Raw genomic sequence first — 21,112 nt, 5'->3', positions numbered from 1 at the left:
TCGAGTATTTTTCAGTAAACATGGGCACGTGCCTTATTTCAGGTATTTGGAGCAAGACTTCTCTGTTACACTCTCTGAGCCCTGCATTCATTTAACAAGATATTGGGCAGAAAAAGGTGCAGTCTGAATTATAGGGGACATGAAGTCTGCTGATGGGAGTTAGGGTTGCCAACCCTCCAGAATTGTCTTGAAGTTTCCAGGAACAAAACATTAATCTCCCAGGCATTGCAACAAGCAACTGGGAGAAAAATCATGGGATGTAAAAAAGATGTGTATTTTTGTCATTTTCTTTGAACACTTTGGTTTATTAGTTATAAAAGATATTGCAGATGGTGAGGAAAAGGCTGTTTGACTGGATGGGGCGGTCGGAAGTGAGAAGTCATGTGATGAAACCTCCAGGAATATAGCCAACCAGGGTTGGCAACCCTAATTGGAGTGAACAGTAACACTGAACCCAAGAGAATACCAAGCACAAAATTCCCCCAGATTCTAATGGTGCAGAGCGTCCCGGGAAGGTTTTTGTCTGCGTTGAGCAAATTATAAGTAGTATTGCCCTGTAACATGTTGTGTATCCCTGTAGTATCTGGGAGCCCAGACTGGGAGCTGGTGAAAGGCTTTTCAGTTTGAATCTGAGATAGACAGTTCACCGTGTTCCAAAGTTAGCTTACCCTGGGGCACAAAAAGCACAATAACAGACTTTGTCAGCTCGCATCACCAACAGGGCAGTCATGCGCTTTGGTTAACGATTAACTATTTATTTTAAAGGAGTATATATATACTTAGGAGAAAGGAAAGCACAGATTAGGGTGTTTTCTGTATTATATCTTATACAGTTCTGAAACAGCTAAAGTCTAAATGGAAACAGTGGCCCCGATAGTAATGTGAAGGCAGCCATTAATGTGAGTGGGGGTGCAATTGTGTGGGCGAAACCCAGAAATAAAGTTAGTGGGTCGTGATCTGCGATCGCAACTGAATGGAAACAATAAATTTTGATTTCCAAGTTTAGCATTTACAAGCTGCACAGGGGCGTGATGCGTACCAGCATGAGGCAATCTCAACTCCGTGTAAAGAAACAATGTAGAAATGGAAAGGCGTTCACAATGGATGCTCCTCAGAGCAAGGACAACGCCCAGATTCAATGCTGCAGCACTGGAATTTTCGCAGGGTGCAGCAGCAGGGACATATTTTCCCCACAGTAAATGGGAGGAAGAAACCCGTGGCTCGCACGAAAAAGGCGTGGTTGGAGGTAGCTGAGGAGGTGAGCAGCAGAAGCATTGTGCTCGAGGTGCATCAGCAACCTAGCCAGATACTGACAAGCGGGCCGTGCACACACCTCGCAATAGCTGCAATATTCGGCGAAAACTCCACAGCAAAAACTTAAACTTTTGGACTTCGTGTGGACACAGTTTTTGTAACTGCAGAGAGCAGACAGCACTGACCTGGGGCAGGTCCAAATTGTTATGTCTTTAGATGCTCTGATAATGACTCCACGAGGCAATGTATTGCACTTGAACTGTCGTGACCTTAGTCCATTTAATATAACTCCAGAGTGAGTATCACACATGGTAGCCTGCCTTTTATACTAGGCCTGGCACAGCTGTGCAGGTAACCTACAAATCTCCCACTGCAGTGCCCTCTGGTGGCACACCTGAGTGACCATACAGCTGGTGTACAAGTTTCCCATAGTAGTGCCCTCTGGTGGCACATCATGTAACAGTACAAGCAGTAAACATGTCTGGATACATGACATCACTCTCCCCCAAGTCCTGAGTGCAAATCGCCTTCATGCATTGACTGTGCTCTGGGCATAATCTATCTGGTTGACACTTGGAGGGTCGTTTCCATCTTGGGTGAGTAGGTGGTGTTTCGTTGGCAGTAGAGATGCTGGTGGTTTGTTTGTGAGTCCATGACCAGTCCATTCTCTACCCTGCCCTCCACATATAGATCATGGCGGTGGCTCATTACATTCATATAGATTCAAGTCCAGAAAAAAAAAATTGCATTTACATCATTACATTTGTGGTAGAGTTGTGAGGCAAGTACATTTGACGGGTGATGTACATTCATGATACATACTGGGAATCAGTGCTGGTGTCAGCACCGGTGTGTGAGGACAAACTAGTGCCAGAACTGCTGGATGATGTCCAGGTAGTCTGGTGGCGGCGCGGTGCCCAGTGCTGGCAGTGGGAACCCGGTTGGCTCAAGTTGCCTGCTCTCGGGGCCTTTGCCGATGCTCCTAGCGTCGGGCAGGTTTACAGATGCCTGTGACCTCCCTCTCGTTTCCTTGCGCCCTGGGTTGCTGCAGCTCCCTGAGGAGCAGTCGCCTGGCAGTGCGCAGGGAACTGCTGACTCTCTTGCCTGGTTGTTATTTGGTTTGGGATCCTGGCTGGTCCCGGTCCCATTTGGGAAAACCGTTGCGGGTGACCCTTTGTTCCCGGGTGTAGCCTTGGTGACGATAGGGTCTGGGCGCTGCGCCTTATCGCGGTTTAATCTTTCAGGCTCGTGGCAGTCGGTGCCGTCGGATGCCTGAGAGGTGGAGCCAATCAGCAACAGGGTACCGATTCCAGTGCCGTTGCCCTCCTGAGATCGCTTGCTCTGCAGCTTGTCTATATTAGCTGCTTGTGGCCACACTCCATGATGCATCACTCTGGTCCCAGGGACGCAGACTACAGCATTGGGTAGCTCGCTGGCTCTGTGAGCTCCTGACGGGTGTTTGCCCGCTACATTAACTGAATGCATTGAAATCCTACTTCGCACAACGATTCATTACTCATTTTAGATAAAATGTAGCTCCAATCGCAATCGCACGACTTTTCTTTGCTTATTGCATGTATAAAACTCTGATCATCAATTACAAGCTTTATATTTAACTCAGAGTTGCTATTAGATTGATTGAGAATGTGGACCTGTCCCTTTAAGTGTGGTGGGTTGCAGGCCTCCTTTAAGAGAGCCTTGCTATCTTTACCCCAATCCTCTTCTCCGTTTGGTGCCATGTGTTGCTCCATTAGCGCTGCACCTCGTGGTCTGGCCGCCACCATCTTTTCCTTCAGCACAACACCTCGTGGTTTGGGCGCCATCTTTCTCCCATCCACGATGTCGGCTGCTGTGATCCTCTTCTCCCCGGGTTCTGCCACAGAGACTGGGACATCACCTTTGGATCCGACTTTCGTCCTGCGGAGTCCTGCCACTGGAGCCTGGAAGGTGCGTTCGGGTCGTCTCAGCTGGATCATCTCCACGCAGTCGTGCTGAGCGGTCTGTGCCTCGGGTGCTGTGCTGGTCTGCTCTCTGGTGCCGGGTCCACCCTCAGGTTGGGGCTTGCTTTGCCTCTGAGCGCGGGGGATGTCGATCACTGGAGGGATGAAATCTTCCCAACTCCAATCGATTTTCTCCATCCACCTTCTTCTGAATAGTGTTGGTCCATCACCTGCAACAATCCACAGAGGTAACTTGTGCACCGCGCCATCATGGAGTACCTTTACATCCGCACTACCCATGACTGCGATGATTTCATCGGTGTAGGTGCGCAGCTTTGCCTGAACCGGGACCAACTTGGGTTGTTCAACCTGATTGTCCCATAACCTCTCAAAGGCTTCTTGATTCATTACTGACTGGCTCATCCCTGTGTCCACTTCCAGGAAGATTGGAACGCCATTTATCTCGACTTCCATCCTCAACAGGGAACATTCTGTGGTGCAGGTAAACATGCTATATACCTCATCGTGGGGCTGAGCTGCCTTTCTGACTATCGCTTTGTAATCCGCGCTGGATTCATGGCCATCTGCAGACTCTTCATCAACACAGTGAGTCATATTTCTTTTACACATTCGCTGGAGGTGGCCCTTTGTGCTGCAGCCTTTACACACACAGTCTTTAAAGCAACACTGGTGAGCCCTGTGAGTCCCTCTGCAACGCCAGCATGGTGCTACTCAATTAGACCCCTTCGGCGGACTCTGAGTTAAGGGACTCGGGGGCCTGTTCTCTCTCCCCTGAGGAGATTCACGTTCTACAGTCCAGCCTCTAAAAGGCGCCACTCTGTGCACAGTATTTACCGGGTTTGAGTCCTGAGGAAGAGTCATCCGCCTAGAGCCGCAGGTCGAGGTCATGAATGCCTGGCTCATGGCGATGGCTTCTGCAGTGTGACTGTGGTATCCGCAGATAGTAGCCTGTGAAGAAGGCCCTCGTGGCTGATTCCGATGCCAAATATATCCCGCAGCGCTTTGGAATGTTGGACTGCACAATGTTCCTATTCATTTGTTTTTGAGTGCGCGTCTCCTTTAAGGGGCTGCGGGGCGCATTCAATATATTGGCGGTTGTTCCTATTTAAAAGTTGGTGAGCCGGTGGTACGGGAGATGCAGTGCGATGGGCAGCTGCGGTATGAATGAATCATAACAGTCCCCAGTGAATCCGGCACACACCTGCGTGAACCTCTTCTTGTGGTTGCACACCAGCTGCTCACTGATGGAAGAATATCCTTTGCAGTTGATGAAAACTCCTGGTTGCTGAGGTGTTGCTCGGATTTCTACGTGTGTGTAATCAATGGCACCCTGTACCTGAGGGAATCCAACCAGAGAGGCAAATCTGTGAGCTGCCCCATTCTGGTTATTGTTATCTCAGGGGACGTGCCTTCTGCAACCTCGGACCCTCTCCTGTACACCCCGCTCCTGTACACCACCTCCTTTACACTCCTCTTCTGTACACCCCTTTCCTGTACACCCCTCTCCTGTACACCCCTCTCCTGTACACCCACTTCCTGTACACCCCCTTCCTGCACACCCCCCTCCTGTACACCCGCCTCCTGTACACCCCCCTCCTGTACACCCCCTTCCTGCACACCCCCCTCCTGTACACCCCCGCTCCTGTACACCCCCCTCCTGTACACCCACCTCCTGTACACCCCCCTCCTGTACACCCCTTTCCTGCACATGCCCCTCCTATGCACCCCCCTCCTATGCACCCCGCTTCTGCACACCCCTCTCCTGCACACCCCCCTCCTGTACACCTTCCTCCTGTACAACCCCCTCCTTTACACCTCCCTCCTATGCACTTCCCTTCTATACACTCCCTTCCTGTGCACCCCCTCCTGTGCCCCTCTCCCTTGAGCACCTCCCTCTTGTTCACCTCCCTCCTGTACACCTCCCTCCTGTACACCTCCCTCCTGTACACCTCCCTCCTGTGCATCTCCCTCCTGTACACCTCCCACATGTACACCCCCCTCCTGTACACCCTCCTCCTGTACACCTCCCTCCTGTGCCCCTCCCTCCTATACACCCCCCTCTTGTATACCCCCCTCCTGTACACCCTCCTCCTGTACACCTCCCTCCTATGCCTCTCCCTCCTGTACACCCTGTTCCTGTACACGCCCCTCCTATGCACTTGGTGTCCCCCACAGCACATCATTGTTGTCGTGGATGTTAATGATCTTCTTCTTCTGATGTGCTCTCAGACACATCCAACGCACCTCCCATCCTGATCCTGTCAGTTTGAAAGGCTCCAAAGTTTTGAAAAAAAGCTACACGAACACAACAACTCTCTGTCTAACATTTCCCAGATGGAACTGAGAGCAGCTGCAATAATTGAGCTTTCATTCAGATGGGGCAATCACAACTTTAACTACCCACCTGAACTGTGGCTCAATCTCACCTCCAGTTCACTGGCGAGATTCAGGAGCCCTGGGTAACCCGTGCTGGAGACTTCAAATCTAAAGGTGAAATTCAATTTAAAAGGACCTAATTCACATTTCATTAGGACGCTAATTGTTATGATAACCACCATAGTTAAAATCCCCTCCATGTAATTCCTTAACAAAATACAAAGTGCAGGTCAGAGATAATTATCTGGGGGGCTAGGTTGATCCGGACATTATTCGGGTTTTCAGCACTTTGTTCGAGGAGCTAAATGAATTAGATATCGTCCAATCATTAGCAGGTATGTGAGACCTGGACGATTGTGTCAGCACCTGCTTATTAGTCGGATACTCAATACCTTCTATCGTCCTGTTGTTAACCTGAGATGACCAGTCTAACATCAAAAACCTTTGGCTTGTTTGGGATAGAGATTGGTTACTGCCTGACTACTGGGCAGTAATGATGCAGGTTATCAGCCCCAGGTTATCGGCCCCAGGTTATCGGCCCCAGGTTACTGCACAAGATAAAAGTTCACGGGGTTGGGGGTAATATATTAGCATGGATAGAGGATTAGTTAACTAACAGACAACAGAGAGTCAGGATAAATGGTTCATTCTCGGGTTGGCAATCAGTAACTAGTGGGGTGCCGCAGGGATCAGTTCTGGGACCCCAACTATTTACAATCTATATTAACGACTTGGAAGAAGGGACTGAGTGGAACGTAGCCAAGTTTGCTGATGATACAAAGATGGGAGGAAAAGCAATGTGTGAGGAGGACATAAAAAAGCTGCAAAAGGACATAGACAGGCTAAGTGAGTGGGCAAAAATTTGGCAGATGGAGTATAATGTTGGAAAGTGTGAGGTCATGCACTTTGGCAGAAAGAAATCAAAGAGCAAGTTATTATTTAAATGGAGAAAGATTGCAAAGTGCTGCAATACAGCAGGACCTGGGGGTCCTGATGCATGAAACACAAAAGATTAGTATGCAGGTACAGCAAGTGATCAGGAAGGCCAATGGAATCTTGGCCTTTATTGCAAAGGGGATGGAGCATAAAAGTAGGGATTTCTTGCTACAGTTGTACAAGGTACTGGTGAGGCCACACCTGGAGTACTGCGTGCAGTTTTGGTTTACATATTTGCTTTGGAGGCAGTTCAGAGAAGGTTCACAAGATTGATTCTGGAGATGAGGGGGTTGACTTATGAGGAAAGGTTGAGTAGGTTGGGCCTCTACTCATTGGAATTCAGAAGAATGAGAGGTAATCTTATTAAAACGTATAAGGTTATGAGGGGGCTTGACAAGGTGGATGCAGAGAGGATGTTTCCACTGATGGGGGAGACTAGAACTAGAAGGCATAATCTTAGAATAAGGGGCCGCCCATTTAAAATTGAGATGAGGAGAAATTTCTTTTCTGAGGGTTGTGGATCTGTGGAATTCGCTGCCTCAGAGAGCTGTGGAAGCTGGGACATTGAATAAATTTAAGATAGAGGTAGACAGTTTCTTAAACGATAAGCGGATAAGGGGTTATGGAGAGTGGGCGGGGAAGTGGACCTGAGTCCATGATTGGATCAGCCATGATCGTATTAAATGGAGGAGCAGGCTCGAGAAGCCATATGGCCTACTCCTGCTCCTATTTCTTATGTTCTTATCCTTAAATTGGACCTCGGCCCTCACCTTAATGGTGGCGACAAGGTGCCGGGGCCTGTCGCACTTCCAGAGGCAGCTTGCCACTTCCCGCGGGACCAACGTGGGTCGCCTGCCTCGCCGGTACCATTAAGTACTGGGAGGGCTGGGAGAGGAGGGTGTTCACAGGCCAGCAACGACCCACAGTAATGCTGGGGAGCAGGAGGAGCACTCTTGCTCCCTCTGGCTCCACATAACTGTAAGCTAAAATAAATGTTACCACTGGTTAGGTCGCGGTAGAATCAGAAAAAAAGTGTCAGACTTTGCATCGTTACACTGCGCCAATGCTGCCATTAGGTGACTGTCCGGGACAGCAAGGACCAATCTGTCAGTGACCATGTCAGCGGAGCTAATCAAGTGCAGGACCTCGTGCCCAGGAATGAGTACGTGCACCTATTTTTCAAAAAGGCCGCAGTGCATACCAATCTCTTTCAATTTGGAAAACTGCCACCACAGGCTTTAGGACTGGCTAGAGTTACAAACTTGTATACTGGAAGCTTGCATCATTTATGTGCCACATTGCTCAATGATAGTCTACAAAAGACTGTTTCAGCCAAACATTCCCTGTTGCTTATTAATGTGCATAAGAACTATGTTATAAAAAGAAGGGTTTTAACCCTCTGTAGACTGATACTAAATGTATTGTTTTCAGGAGTTCTACTGACAGCGGAATTCAATGCCGAAAAGACCTCCTGGAATGCTGAGGGACGTCCCGACAAGCATCCTTTAAACATCCTTGGATATAGAAGTTGTGCCAGAGCATTTTTACCAATGTAAACAGAAAAAAGATATATATGTCCAACAATCAAACATTGGCAATAAGTTTCCAGAGACTATAGTATGGGATAATATTCATTATCGTAGAATGGTACTATTTTGCAGCACAGATGGAGGCCCATCACCCTGTGCCAGCTCTCTGAAGGAGCGATCTCCCTTATTCCTGGCCCCCTGCTCTTTCTCCCTATCCATTTAAATTTTCCTTTCGCAAATAGTTACACATTTCCCTATTACAGATTCTGCTTCCTTCGCTGTTCCTGCTAGGACACTCCATGTTCTAACAACCCTAATCTCGCCTTTCGTTCTTTCAATGTTGATCTTGAATTTATGCCCTCTGGTTACAAACTCAAAATATTGTATCCCAATTTACTGTGTCACAACCTTTCATCAATTTGAATACTTATATTAGATCACCTCTTAACCTTATTTGTTCTAACTAAAAGAGACCAGTTTTTCTCACATCTCCTCATAACTAATTCCTCTCTCCCTGGGATCATCATTGTGAATCTCTCCTGCACCATCTCCAGGGTTGTGATTTCCACAGTAAAGTAAGGCACCCAAAACGGGACACAATGGGGTAAGTTCCCATCTTCACTTCCTGGGCAGTAACCTGATGGAGTGGATATCTTGCACTTTGTAAGCCCCGCCTGATTTACAGTCCATGACACGAAAATTGGACAGATTATAAAAACAATGATTGGGCCAGGATTCTGCCCAGGGAGTGATGACTGGTCCAGGTATAGCATTACCTCTTTGCTTTTCTACTTTGTACTTTTACCAGTTCGCCTTGGAATCACGTCTGCACCTTTCTGCCCAATGGTTTTGCTTTAGATGCCGTCCAGTTTTAAATCTTGCAGCGATGCCCTTCAGAACTATTTCCTCTGCTTCCCCTCCCTCCCCCCTCCCTCCACCCCCCACCACTCCCCTCCACCCACCTCCACTCCACCCCCCCTCCACCATCCCCCCAACCCCCCTCCAACCGCCCCTCTCCACCCCCCTCCACCAACCCCCCCTCCACCATCTCCCCAACCCCCCTTCAATCGTCCCTCCACCCCTTCACCCCTCCCTCCACCCCTCCCTCCCTCCCTCCCCCAGTGACTTCTCGGGACAAATGAGACCACATTCCCACTTTATTCCCCCTAACTATAGTGAAGGGAGCCAATTCCACAACTTCTGGTGGGACCATGAGGTGAGTGCGATTCCTGCCCTGCTGAACCTCCAGAAGAAGACCACAGGAATTGGAATTTTGGGAACTATAATTCCATCTTGCAGTGTATCATTGCCTCTGTGCGTTATTCAGTCTATTAATCTATTAATGTTAGCCGGTACACATCGGTCTGACTGAGTGGGATTTTGTGCCTTTCAATGTTAGGAGAATGTGGCGGACATATCATGTGATCTCCAGTGCCCGAGACCACTGTTGGGGAGTAACTGCTAATCCTGAGCACACTGCTCCATTCATGGCACTGTCGGGCTGCAGGTTTCAGCTGATAGCAAAGGCAATTTGCTCAAGGAAATCATCTTTCTTTCTGTCAACACAACAGACTTGGATGAAAGCGCAAGGCGGCAGCACCCTTCTTGCTGACCCATAGCTCGAGGCTCAGTTCCTGAGTTGAATTGAAGATGTTTAGCTGGTTTCTTGTTACAGCTTCAAGTGGACAGACATCACTTTGTTAGTGGAGCATTGGATGGGCCAGTGAGTGAGAACATTATCCATTCTGCTCTACAACCTGGATAGTGATCCAATTTAGCGCTCCCTCTAATTACTTTTTGGGCCCATTGTGAAATGCACCATCTGCGGTGACTGTGATTTTGTGAATATTTTATTGGTTTTGCACAATTTACTCTCCCTCTTACCATCCTAGTGACTGCAGATCTTAAAACAGTCGGGCAAAAATCAACACATGGTTAATAAAGTCATGAGTTGGCAACACCTCAAACGAGCTTAGGATGGTCCAGCCCACAACACTAACAGAACCCTGTGCAGCACTGAATGGCCCAGGTTTGCATTGTCACTCAGAGAGGCCAATGGATGTGGAAAATAGCACACTGGCGCGTGAGGGAGTGGTTTTCTGTGGTTGTGGTTATCGTGGACAACGTGGACCATTTCCCATACCTCGGGAGCAGACATTGACGATGAGATCTGACACCACCTCCAATGCGCCAGTGTAGCCTTTGGCCGCCTGAGGAAAAGAGTTCTCGAAGACCAGGCCCTCAAAACTGCCACCAAGCTCATGGTCTACAGGGCTGTAGTAATACCCGTCTTCCTGTATGGCTCAGAGACATGGACTATGTACAGTAGACACCTCAAGTCGCTGGAGAAATACCACCAATGATGTCTCCGCAAGATCCTACAAATCCCCTGGGAGGACAGACGCACCAACATCAGTGTGCTCGACCAGGCCAACATCCCCTGCATTGAAGCACTGACCACACTTGATCAGTTCCGCTAGGCAGGCCACATTGTTCACATGCCAGACACGAGACTCCCAAAGTTCTACTCGGAAATACTTCACGGCAAGTGAGCCAAAGGTGGGCAGAGGAAACATTACAAGGACACCCTCAAAGCCTCTCTGATAAAGTGCAACATCCCCACTGATGCCTGGGAGACCCTGGCCAAAGACTGCCCTAAGTGGAGGAAGTGCATCCGGGAGGACGCTGAGCACCTCGAGTCTCATCGCCGAGAGCATGTAGAAATCAAGCGCAGGTAGCGGAAAGAGCGTGTGGCAAACCAGTCCCACCCACCCTTTCCTTCAACGACTATCTGCCCCACCTGTGACAAAGTCTGTGGCTCTCGTATTGGATTGTTCAGTCACCTAAGAACTCACTTTTAGAGTGGAGGCAAGTCTTCCTCGATTCGGAGGGACTGCCTATGATGATGATGATGATGGTTAAAGCACAAAAAAATGGGATATAACAGAGGGGAGCAGATTTTGACTGTTGGTGGGCGACTGGTGGAATGTGCTGGTCGACCGCTTATTCCGGCACCGAATGGCTCCTGTGGGTTGGTGGCTCTGGCCTCATTTTTATTCGCCAGGCCAGCTGCAGAGCGCCAAATAGACATCCCCACTCAGCTTGCCGGATTCGGCAAAGGAAGAGAGCAGGAGCTGCCATTGGGACGGTAAGTTGCCGGGGGGTGGAGTGGAGGGGGGTTGCAATCGTGGAGAGTGGGGAGTACAGGGGCAGCAGCGGCCCAGATTATGTTTGTGGATCTTGGAGGAGCCCACAATAGCAATTGAAGACTAACTTTAGCTGGGCCTCGTCTCTTCCATTGCCCATGGAACTGATCGGAGCCTGCACTGTGCAGGCTGTAACCAGTTCCGATTGAAAATGGCAATCCGGGTCCTATCACCAAGAGTGGCTCAGTAGCACCTCTGCTGGCTGAGTGCTGAAGGACGTAGCTGTCAGACTGGGCCTATGGCATGTGGTGAGAGAACCAACATGAGGGAAAAACTTACTTGACCTCGTCCTCACCAATCTACCTGTTGCAGATGCATCAATCCATGACTGCATTGGTAGCAGTAACCACGGCACAGTCCTTGTGGAGACAAAGTCCCATCTTCACACTGAGGACACCCTCCATCGTGTTGTGTGGCACTACCACCGTGCTAAATGGGATAGATTCAGAACAGATCTAGCAGCTCAAAACTGGGCATCCATGAGGCACTGTGGGCCATCAGCAGCAACAGAATTGTATTCCACCACAATCTGTAACCTCATGGCCCTGAATATCCCTCACTCTACCATTACCTTAAAGCCAGGGGACCAACCCTGGTTCAATAAGGAGCGTAGAAGAGCATGTCAGGAGCAGCACCAGGCGTACCTAAAAATGAGGTACCAACCTGGGGAAGCTGCAACACAGGACTACATGCATGCTGAGCAGCGGAAGCAGCATGCTATAGACAGGGCTAAGCGATCCCACAATCAACAGATCAGATCAAAGCTCTGCAGTCCTGCCATATCCAGTCGTGAATTGTGGTGGACCATTAAATAACTAATAGGAGGAGGAGGCTCCATGAATATCCTCATCCTCAATGATGGTGGAGCCCAGCACGTGAGTGCAAAAGACAAGGCTGAAGCATTTGCAACCATCTTCAGCCTGAAGTGCCGAGTGGATGATCCATATCGGCCTCCTCCTGAGGTCCCCACCATCACAGAAGCCAGTCTTCAGCCAATTTGATTCACTCCACGTGATATCAAGAAAAGGCTGAGTGCACTGGATATGGCAAAGGCTATGGGCCCCAACAACATCCTGGCTGTTGTGCTGAAGACTTGTGCTCCAGAACTAGCCGCGCCTCTAGCCAAGCTGTTCCAGTACAGCTACAACACTGGCATGTATCCGACAATGTGGAAAACTGCCCAGGTATGTCTTGTCCACAAAAAGCAGGACAAATACAATCCAGCCAATTACCGCCTCATCAGTCTACTCTCAATCATCAGCAAAGTGATGGAAGGTGTCGTTGACAGTGCTATAAAGCAGCTCTTATTCACCAATAACCTGCTCACCGATGCTCAGTTCGGGTTCCGCCAGGACCACTCAGCTCCAGACCTCATTAGAGTCTTAGTCTAAACATGGACAAAAGAGCTGAATTCCAGAGGTGAGGTGAGAGTGACATCAAGGCAGCATTTGACTGAGTGTGGCATCAAGGAGCCCTAGTAAAACTGAAGTCAATGGGAATCAGGGGAATGACTCGCTATTGGCTGGAGTTATACCTTGCACAAAGAAATATAGTTGTGATTGTTGGAGGCCAATCATCTCAGCTCCAGACAGGAGAAGTTCCTCACGACAGTGTTCTTGGCCCAACCATCTTCAGCTGCTTCATCAATGACTTTCCCATCATAATCATAAGGTCAAAAGTAGGGATGTTCGCTGAAAATTGCACAGTGTTCAGTTCGATTCTCAACTCCTCAGATAATGAAGCAGTCTATGCCCGCATGCAGCAAGACCTGGACAACATTCCGGCTTAGCTGATAAGTAACATTTGCGCCACACAAGTGCCAGGCAATGACTATCTCTGACAAGAGAGAGTCTAATCACCGCCCCTTGACAGTCAACGTCATTACTATCGGCAAATCATCTACCATTAACATCCAGGGGGTCACCATTGACTAGAAACTTAACTGAACCAGCCACATAAACATTGTGGCTACAAGAGCGGGTCAGAGGCTGGGTATTCTGCGGTGAGTGTCTCACCTCCTGACTCCCCAAAACCTTTCCACCATCTACAAGGTGCAAGTCAGGAGTGTGAAGGAACACTCTCCACTTGCCTGGATGAGTGTAGCTCCAACAACACTCAAGGAGCTCAACACCATCCAGGACAAAGCAGCCCACTTGATTGGCACCACATCCACCACCTTAAACATTCACTCCCTCTACCACCGGCGCACCGTGGCTGCAGTGTGTAGCGTCTACAAGATGTGCTGTAGCAACTCACCAAGGCTTCTTCGACAAGCACCTCCCAAACCCACTACCTCTACCACCTAGAAGGACAAGGGCAGCAGGCGCATGGGAACACCACCATCTCCACATTCCCCTTTAATTTACACACCATCCTTGTCATGTATTCAACCAGCATTGTAACCCATGTATAAACTGACCTAAGTTGTACACCGTGAGAACACTGACCACTAGGTGGGAGACACTCCTAACCTGGACCTTCAGGTATAAAAGGGGAAGCTCCACCCACCTTCAGCACTTGATTGCTAAGGAATAAAGGACAGGTCACAGACTGACCTCTCAAGCATGGGCCTTGTGTGCATTTATACTGTGTAGTAAGGACATATCAATGGCGACAAGAAACTGGGATTTAAACCACGCGAGCATGGCCACTAGCAGAACAGACGAGAGGTACTGTGTTAAGGAATGGTTGGGACAGAGATTCAACATTGTTAAAGCAGCACACAGTTCTCCAGGCAGACAAGGGCAGTCAGGCATGCCCCAACATGTAGTCGAACCCAGAGGGGGAGTTCGACAGAGACAATGGCAAGCTGAACAGCGATTCACGCCATTGCAAGGGACAATGCGGCCAGTAATGGGGCCATCAACACCTGTTAATGGTGCACTCAAGTGATGAAGGTGGGTGGAGCTTCCCCTTTTATACCTGAAGGTCCAGGTTAGGAGTGTCTCCCACCTAGTGGTCAGTGTTCTCACGGTGCACAACTTAGGTCAGTTTATACATGTGTTACAATGCTGGTTGAATACATGACAATCCTGACTTGGAAATATATCACTGTTCCTTCCTAGTCGCTGGGTCAAAATCTTGGACCTGCCTCCCTAACATCACTGTGGGAGTACCTTCATCACGCAGACTGCAGCGATACAAGAAGGCGGCTCACCACCACCTTCTCAGGGGCAATTAGGGATGGGCAATAAATGCTGGTCTTTACCAGGAACGATTGAAATGAAGACACAGGAAAATAAGGAAACCTGTTAATGAAAAGTATAGCTGAATAAATGAAACAAATAAAAGCTTTAAATGCCAAGAAATGAGAAAACACAAAAAAAAAAATCAGAGAATGATGAAAGACCCAAGTGATGGAAAATAATTTATCTGAATGCCCAAACAATACTACCTTTATTCACCAACTGTCTTGGCTAATTTGAAGAATTAGTGGGAAATCCCCTTCTAGTCCCTTTGAGATAACACTCTGTTCCTTCTCCGCATTCCTTGTGGTTTAAACAAAGGTTTATTTGAAGGTACTGCAAGTGGGCAGAGTTTCGGTAAGTGCTCCTGTGAAATAACCCAAGCAGGTCAAGGTCAGTCTTAAGTTTCATTCTGTCATTTCTAGACTTTATAAAGGAGAGAGGGAGCACTGAAGTCCCATCACAAACTCACCTCCCAGCTGGTTTGTGACAGAAGCCCCACTACTTCTCTGTTCCTACTTCAGTCCACAGTTTGGCAAGATGACTTTATTCTACGCTGTTATACTCTCGGGAATTATTTGTGAGTATTGAACTTATTTATCTTGAGGGAATTTATCTGAAAGTATTTTTCCAAATTCATTGCCAGATATATTAATTTATCTTAAACTGTCAATTCTTTAAATGAACAAAAAAGCCTTTTGCTCCACGAGTGCAGAACCAATGCCGTACAGGTTTTTAGAACAATTAAACCATGGCCCTCCCAGCTGGATATAAAAGACCCCTTGGCATTATTCACAGAGGAGTAGGGGCGTTCTCCTCGGTAACCTGGCCAAAATTCATCCCTCAACCTGTGTCACTAAAACAGATAATGTGGTTAGAGAGGAAGAATGAGAGAGCAGGAGATACATAGAAAGCTAGAAATTATTTTGCCGATGATAATGGATAACACTTATGTGAGATTCTCTGTCTGGTATTTATCAGGTTAATACCTCTACTAAAATAGCAACAGAATATGCGTTAAGCATTCATCTGCTGTGTTAGGCAATAGTAATTTCTAACCAGAACAGAGATTCAGAGAGAAATCAAGCCAAAGATACAATCACACACATACAGATTTAGACACACACAGACATGACAGGCAGAGGATAAATGAAATAATTAAATATTTTTAAACTTCTGTCAACTTTGTGTAACTTTGAAATATACTTTTAATGGCCATTGATTGATGTCACAGGTTAAGTGGTCGTAAATTGCTGTTTTCTTTCTACATTTAGTTCTGCAGTTATGTGGAGAGAGTGGAGAAGCTGGGCTAGTCCTCCTTAGTGCAGAGAAGGCTAGGAGGAAATTTGATAGATGTGTTCAAGACCATAAATGGTTTTGATGGAGTCAATAAGGAGAAACTCTTTTTCAGTGGCAGAAGGGTCAGTAACCAGGGGCACAGATTTAAGATGATTGGCAAAAAAAGCAGAGGCGACATGAGGAAAAACATTTTTACGCAGCGCACTGCTGTGATCTGGAACGCACTGCCTGAAAGGGCGGTGGAAGCAGATTCAATAGTAACCTTCAAAAGGGAATGGGATAAATATTTGAAGGAAAGAAATAGACAGGGCTTTGGGAAAGGCGCAGGGCCGTGGGACTAATTGATAGCTCCACCAAAGATCTGGCATGATGGCCTGCATGGCCAGCTTCTGTGCTGTATCATTCTATCATTCTAGAGTAGAAATTTCAGCCTGGGAGTCACGCTGCCACTTTACTGCTTGAACCTGTCCTCACATCTGTTTGCTCAGCAGCCAGTTGTTTCTCAACACCAACACTGGGTTCCAATTTCACAACAAGGACATAAGTCACTGTGAAAGGTATGGCTCAACACAATTGTGTGTAGTGTAAGAAAGGTAAACAAACACCCCAAATGAGTCACTAAGAGCTACTGGATTCTGAAACTGGGAACTAGAGCTTCAAGTTAACAGGACGTTGTTCTTGTGTCTCACTACAGCTAAATTCCTGAAACAGGTTAATCCAGAAATGTCATTCAAAGTCCACCATATTAGACATGGTGCCATCACCACATGATACCACCTTCATATACTCCTCGGGTTAAAATCTAATGGTTCACAGGATAACCCTGCACCTTAACAGAGCTTACTAATCATTTTAACGTGCTGTCTTCGCTCTCTCTCTCTCTCTCTCCTGGATATTGCTGTCATTCTCTCTCCTGTGTAACTGCTGCTTTCTCTCGCTTTACCATGTATAATTGTCATTCTGTCTCTATCTCACTGCTACATACCATCATCCTCTCTCCTGTATAATAACTGTCCTCACTTTAATTTATAATCACTGTCCTTTCTTTCCTGTAATGTTGCTATCCTCGATCTCGCCTTTATTTAATCACTGTCCTCTATCTCCGATTCTTGATATATATATATACATCACTGGCTTCTGTCATTCCTGTATGTTCTTCTTGTGTCTTTCAGCTGTATAACTGCTGTCCTTTCTCTGTCTCTTCTGCATAATTGCTGTTTGCTCTTTCACACATACACATATTGCTATCTGCTCACTTTCTCTGCTCATTGTATATTTCTGTCCTCTCTCTCACATCTATATTGTTTATTTCACTCATGGATATCACTGTCCACTCTCGCTCCTGTACAATTGTTCCCTTTTCCTTGCAAATCACTGTCCCTCCTCACTCTCATATAATCACTTCCCTCTCTCTTGTATAATTGCTGCCCTTGCTCCTCTGTAATCGCTGTCATCTCTCATAGAATCATTCTCTATCTCTTTCTCTCTCTCTATAATCACTGTCTTTTCTCTCTCTTGTATATCTCTGCCATATCTCTCTTGTAGAAGTTCCATCTTCCCCTCCCTCCCATTGCTTTATACTGCTGTTATCTATCTCCTTTCACTGCCCTCTCTCTATCCTGTATAACTATTTCTCTCTAGTTCTCAGCCCCTCATACAAACATTGTCATTTTTATCTTCAGTGGCTCAGTGGCAGCACTCGCACCTCGTATTCAAAAGTTTGTGGATACAAGCCCCATTCCAGAGGCTTAAAGCACATAATCTTGGCTGACACTCCAGTGCAGTACAGAAAGTGGGTTGCACTTTTGAAGGTGCCGTCTTTTAGATGAGATGTGAAACTGAAGCCCTGTCTGCTTCCCTCAAGTGGATGTAAAAGGTCTCACAGCATTATTTCAAAGAAGAACAGGGGAGTTCTCCCTGGTGTGCTGGCTAATATTTATCTCTCAACATCACACAAAAAACAGATTATCTAGTCGCTTATTCATTACTGTTTGTGGGAGCTTGCTGTGCGTAAATATGCCGCTGTCATAATAATAATAATAACTTATTTATATAGCGTCTTCAACGTAGTAAAACGTCCCAAGGCGCTTAAACTGACTCTGTGTTTTCGGATGATATCGCCAAGGGGCAGCATATAGATGAGAAATAAGAGGGGACCAAGGACAGAACCTTGGGGGACACCAGGGGTAATGATGTGAGAGTGGGAAGAGAAGCCATTGATGGAGATTTTCTGGCTACGATTAAATAGATAAGAATGGAACCAGGCGAGTGCAGTCCCACCCAGCTGGACATTGGTGGAGAGGCGTTGGAGAAGGATAGAGTGGTCAACTGTGTCAAAGGCTGCAGACATAGAAACATAGAAACATAGAAAATAGGTGCAGGAGCTGGCCATTCAGCCCTTCAAGCCTGCACCACCATTCAATAAGATCATGGCTGATCATTCAACCTCAGTACCCCTTTCCTGCTTTCTCTCCATACCCCTTGATCCCTTTGGCCGTAAGGGCCATATCTAACTCCCTCTTGAATATATCCAACGAACTGGCATCAACAACTCTCTGCAGTACTGAATTCCACAAGTTAACCACTCTCTGAGTGAAGAAGTTTCTCCTCATCTCAGTCCTAAATGGCTTGCCCCTTATTCTTAGACTGTGACCCCTGGTTCTGGAACTCCCCAGCAATGGGAACATTCTTCCTGCCTCTAACCTGTCTAATCCCATCAGAATTTTATATGTTTCTATGAGATCCCCTCTGATTCTTCTAAACTCCAGTGGATACAAGACCAGTTGATCCAGTCTTTCTTGATATGTCAGTCCTGCCATCCCAGGAATCAGTCTGGTGAACCTTTGCTGTACTCCCTCAATAGCAAGAACATCCTCCCTCAGATTAGGGGACCAAAACTGAACACTATATTCCAGGTGTGGCCTCACCAAGGCTCTGTACAACTACAGTAAGACCTCCCTGCTCCTATACTCAAATCCTCTAGCTATGAAGGCCAACATGCCATTTGCCTTCTTCACCGCCTGCTGTACCTGCATGCCAACCTTCAATGACTGATGTACCATGACACCAGGTCTCGTTGCACCTCCCCTTTTCCTAATCTGTCACCATTCAGATAATATTCTGTCTTCCTGTTTTTGCTACCAAAGTGGATAACCTCACATTTTTCCACATTAGACTGCATCTGCCATGCATTTGCCCACTCACCTAACCTGTCCACGTCACCCTGCAGTCTCTTAGCATCCTCCTCGCAGCCCACACCGCTACCCAGCTTAGTGTCATCTGCAAACTTGGAGATATTACATTCAATTCCTTCATCTAAATCATTGATGTATATTGTAAATAGCTGGGGTTCCAACACTGAACCCTGCGGCACCCCACTGGTCACTGCCTGCCATTCTGAAAAGGACCCAACTCTTTGCTCCCTGTCTGCCAGCCAGTTCTCTATCCACATCAATACATTACTCCCAATACCATGTGCTGTAATTTTGCACACTAATCTCTTGTGTGGGACCTTGTCAAAAGCCTTTTGAAAGTCCAAATACACCACATCAACTGTCCACTCTACTAGTTACATCCTCAAAAAACTCTAGAAGATTTGTCAAGCATGATTTCCAAGACAGGTCCAGAAGGACGAGGAGAGATAGTTTACCTTTGTCACAGTCACAAAGAATGTCATTTGTGACTTTGATGAGCAGTTTTGGTACTGTGGTAGGGGCGAAAGCCAGATTGAAAGAATTCAAACACTGAATTCATGGAAAGATGATCATGGATTTGGGAGGCAACAACACGTTCAAGTACTTTGGACAGGAAAGGGAGTTTGGAGATGGGGCGATAGCTAGCAAGCAAAGTGGGCTCAAGGGTTGTTTTTTTGAGGAGAGGGGTGATGATGGCAGATTTGAAGTAGAGGGAGACAGTACCTGAGGAGAGAGAACCGTTAACAATGTTGGCTACAATAGGAGCCAGAAAAAGAAATTGGGTGGTCAGCAGTTTAGTGGGAATAGGGTCAAGGGAGCAGGAAGTGGGTCTCATGGATAAGATGAGTTTGGAGAGATATGAGGGGAGATCAAAGAGAAACTAGAAAAAGACATGAGTTTAGGGCTAGGGAAGGTGGGAGCGTCAGATGAAAGGGAGAGGGGTTTAAGAAGACAGTTAGCAGTCAAGAATAGTAGCCTGGGGTTATTTTTGCAATCCAAATGATCCTGAAACAGTGAGTAGTTTTTGTAGACAAGAGTAAGAATTGATAGTGTTTTATGTGTTCGAGCCAGATCTGGCGGTGAATGGATAAACCAGTTGTCCGCCACATCTGTTCAAGTCTGCGCCCCTTTTGACTTGATGGAGCGAAGATGAGGGCTGTATCAGTGGGAATGGTAAGGGTGGGAGAGAGCAATCATTTTAATAGGGACTAGAACATCAAAGGTGGTAGTGAGGGGGTGATTGAGCAGATCGGTGGCTGAAGAAATGTCATTGTTAAAAGAGGGCCAAAGGTTGGACAGTTTGGAGTTGATAAGTGCAGTTGTTAGAGAGTTTGGAGAGAGTTTTTCCCAGGGAAAGATGCAGAAGGAAATAGGTTTGGATTGGGGAATGTGGGTAGAGAGCAATACAAGGAAATGGTCAGAGATGGCTTTAGCTTTAATTGACACAGTTAGAATAGCAAGGCCACAAGAGATTTTATATTATTTCTCTATATTATAAAAGTGACTACAATTCATTAATACATCATTGGCTGAGAAATGCTTTGGCATGTTCTGAGGTCATCCAAGATGCTATATAAATGTAAATTCTTTATTTTTCTGACCTGCATAATCCACGTTCTTTCTCTCTAATTCTCTCTAACGCTGTCTTACTGTTGTATATGATGTCCTCTCTCTCCTATGCAATCGTTGTCCTTCCTTTTCTGTGTAATCACTGTGTTCTCTCTCCTACATGTTGTTCTCCTTGATTTCTCTTGTATAATTACTGTCCTCCATCTCCTTTAATGATACTGTTAGAATCATAGAATGGTTACAGCACAGAAGGAGGCCATTCAGCCTGTCGAGCCCGTGTCGGCTCTCTGCAAGAGCACTTCAACTAATCCCACTTCCCTGTCCTTTCCCCGTAGCCATGCCAATGTTTTTCCTTCAGGTACTTATCCAATTCCCTTTTGAAAGCTGCGACTGAAACTGCCTCCACCTCAGGCAGTGCATTCCAGATCCTAACCACTCGCTGCGTAAAAAGATTTTTCCTCGAATGGCCTTTGGTTCTTCTACCAATGGGAACAGTTTCTCTCTATCTACTCTGTCCAGACCCCTCATGATTTTCAACACCACTTCTTTCCCCAATATATCACTGCTCTCACTCTATTTCCAGTATAATTGCTGTGCTATTTC

The 21,112-nt window shown here is 46.9% G+C and overlaps 1 protein-coding gene across 1 annotated transcript in view; it reads left to right on the top strand.

Annotated features, from left to right (window-relative positions):
• Positions 1 to 14,890: 14,890 nt before the first annotated feature.
• LOC139265830 (serotransferrin-2-like) overlaps positions 14,891 to 21,112 on the top strand; it is a 64,169-nt gene continuing 57,947 nt past the window's right edge. The window contains exon 1 of the mRNA XM_070883305.1: positions 14,891 to 15,027. Coding sequence (XP_070739406.1) covers positions 14,988 to 15,027 — 40 coding nt within the window. The 5' untranslated portion in view covers positions 14,891 to 14,987. The remainder of the gene's footprint in view (positions 15,028 to 21,112) is intronic.

This window comes from Pristiophorus japonicus, chromosome 6 (genome assembly GCF_044704955.1).
Source record: "Pristiophorus japonicus isolate sPriJap1 chromosome 6, sPriJap1.hap1, whole genome shotgun sequence".
NCBI classification, from domain to species: Eukaryota; Metazoa; Chordata; class Chondrichthyes; family Pristiophoridae; genus Pristiophorus; species Pristiophorus japonicus.
Note: the sequence above shows the minus strand (reverse complement) of the source record. Positions and strands in the feature narration are given on the sequence as shown.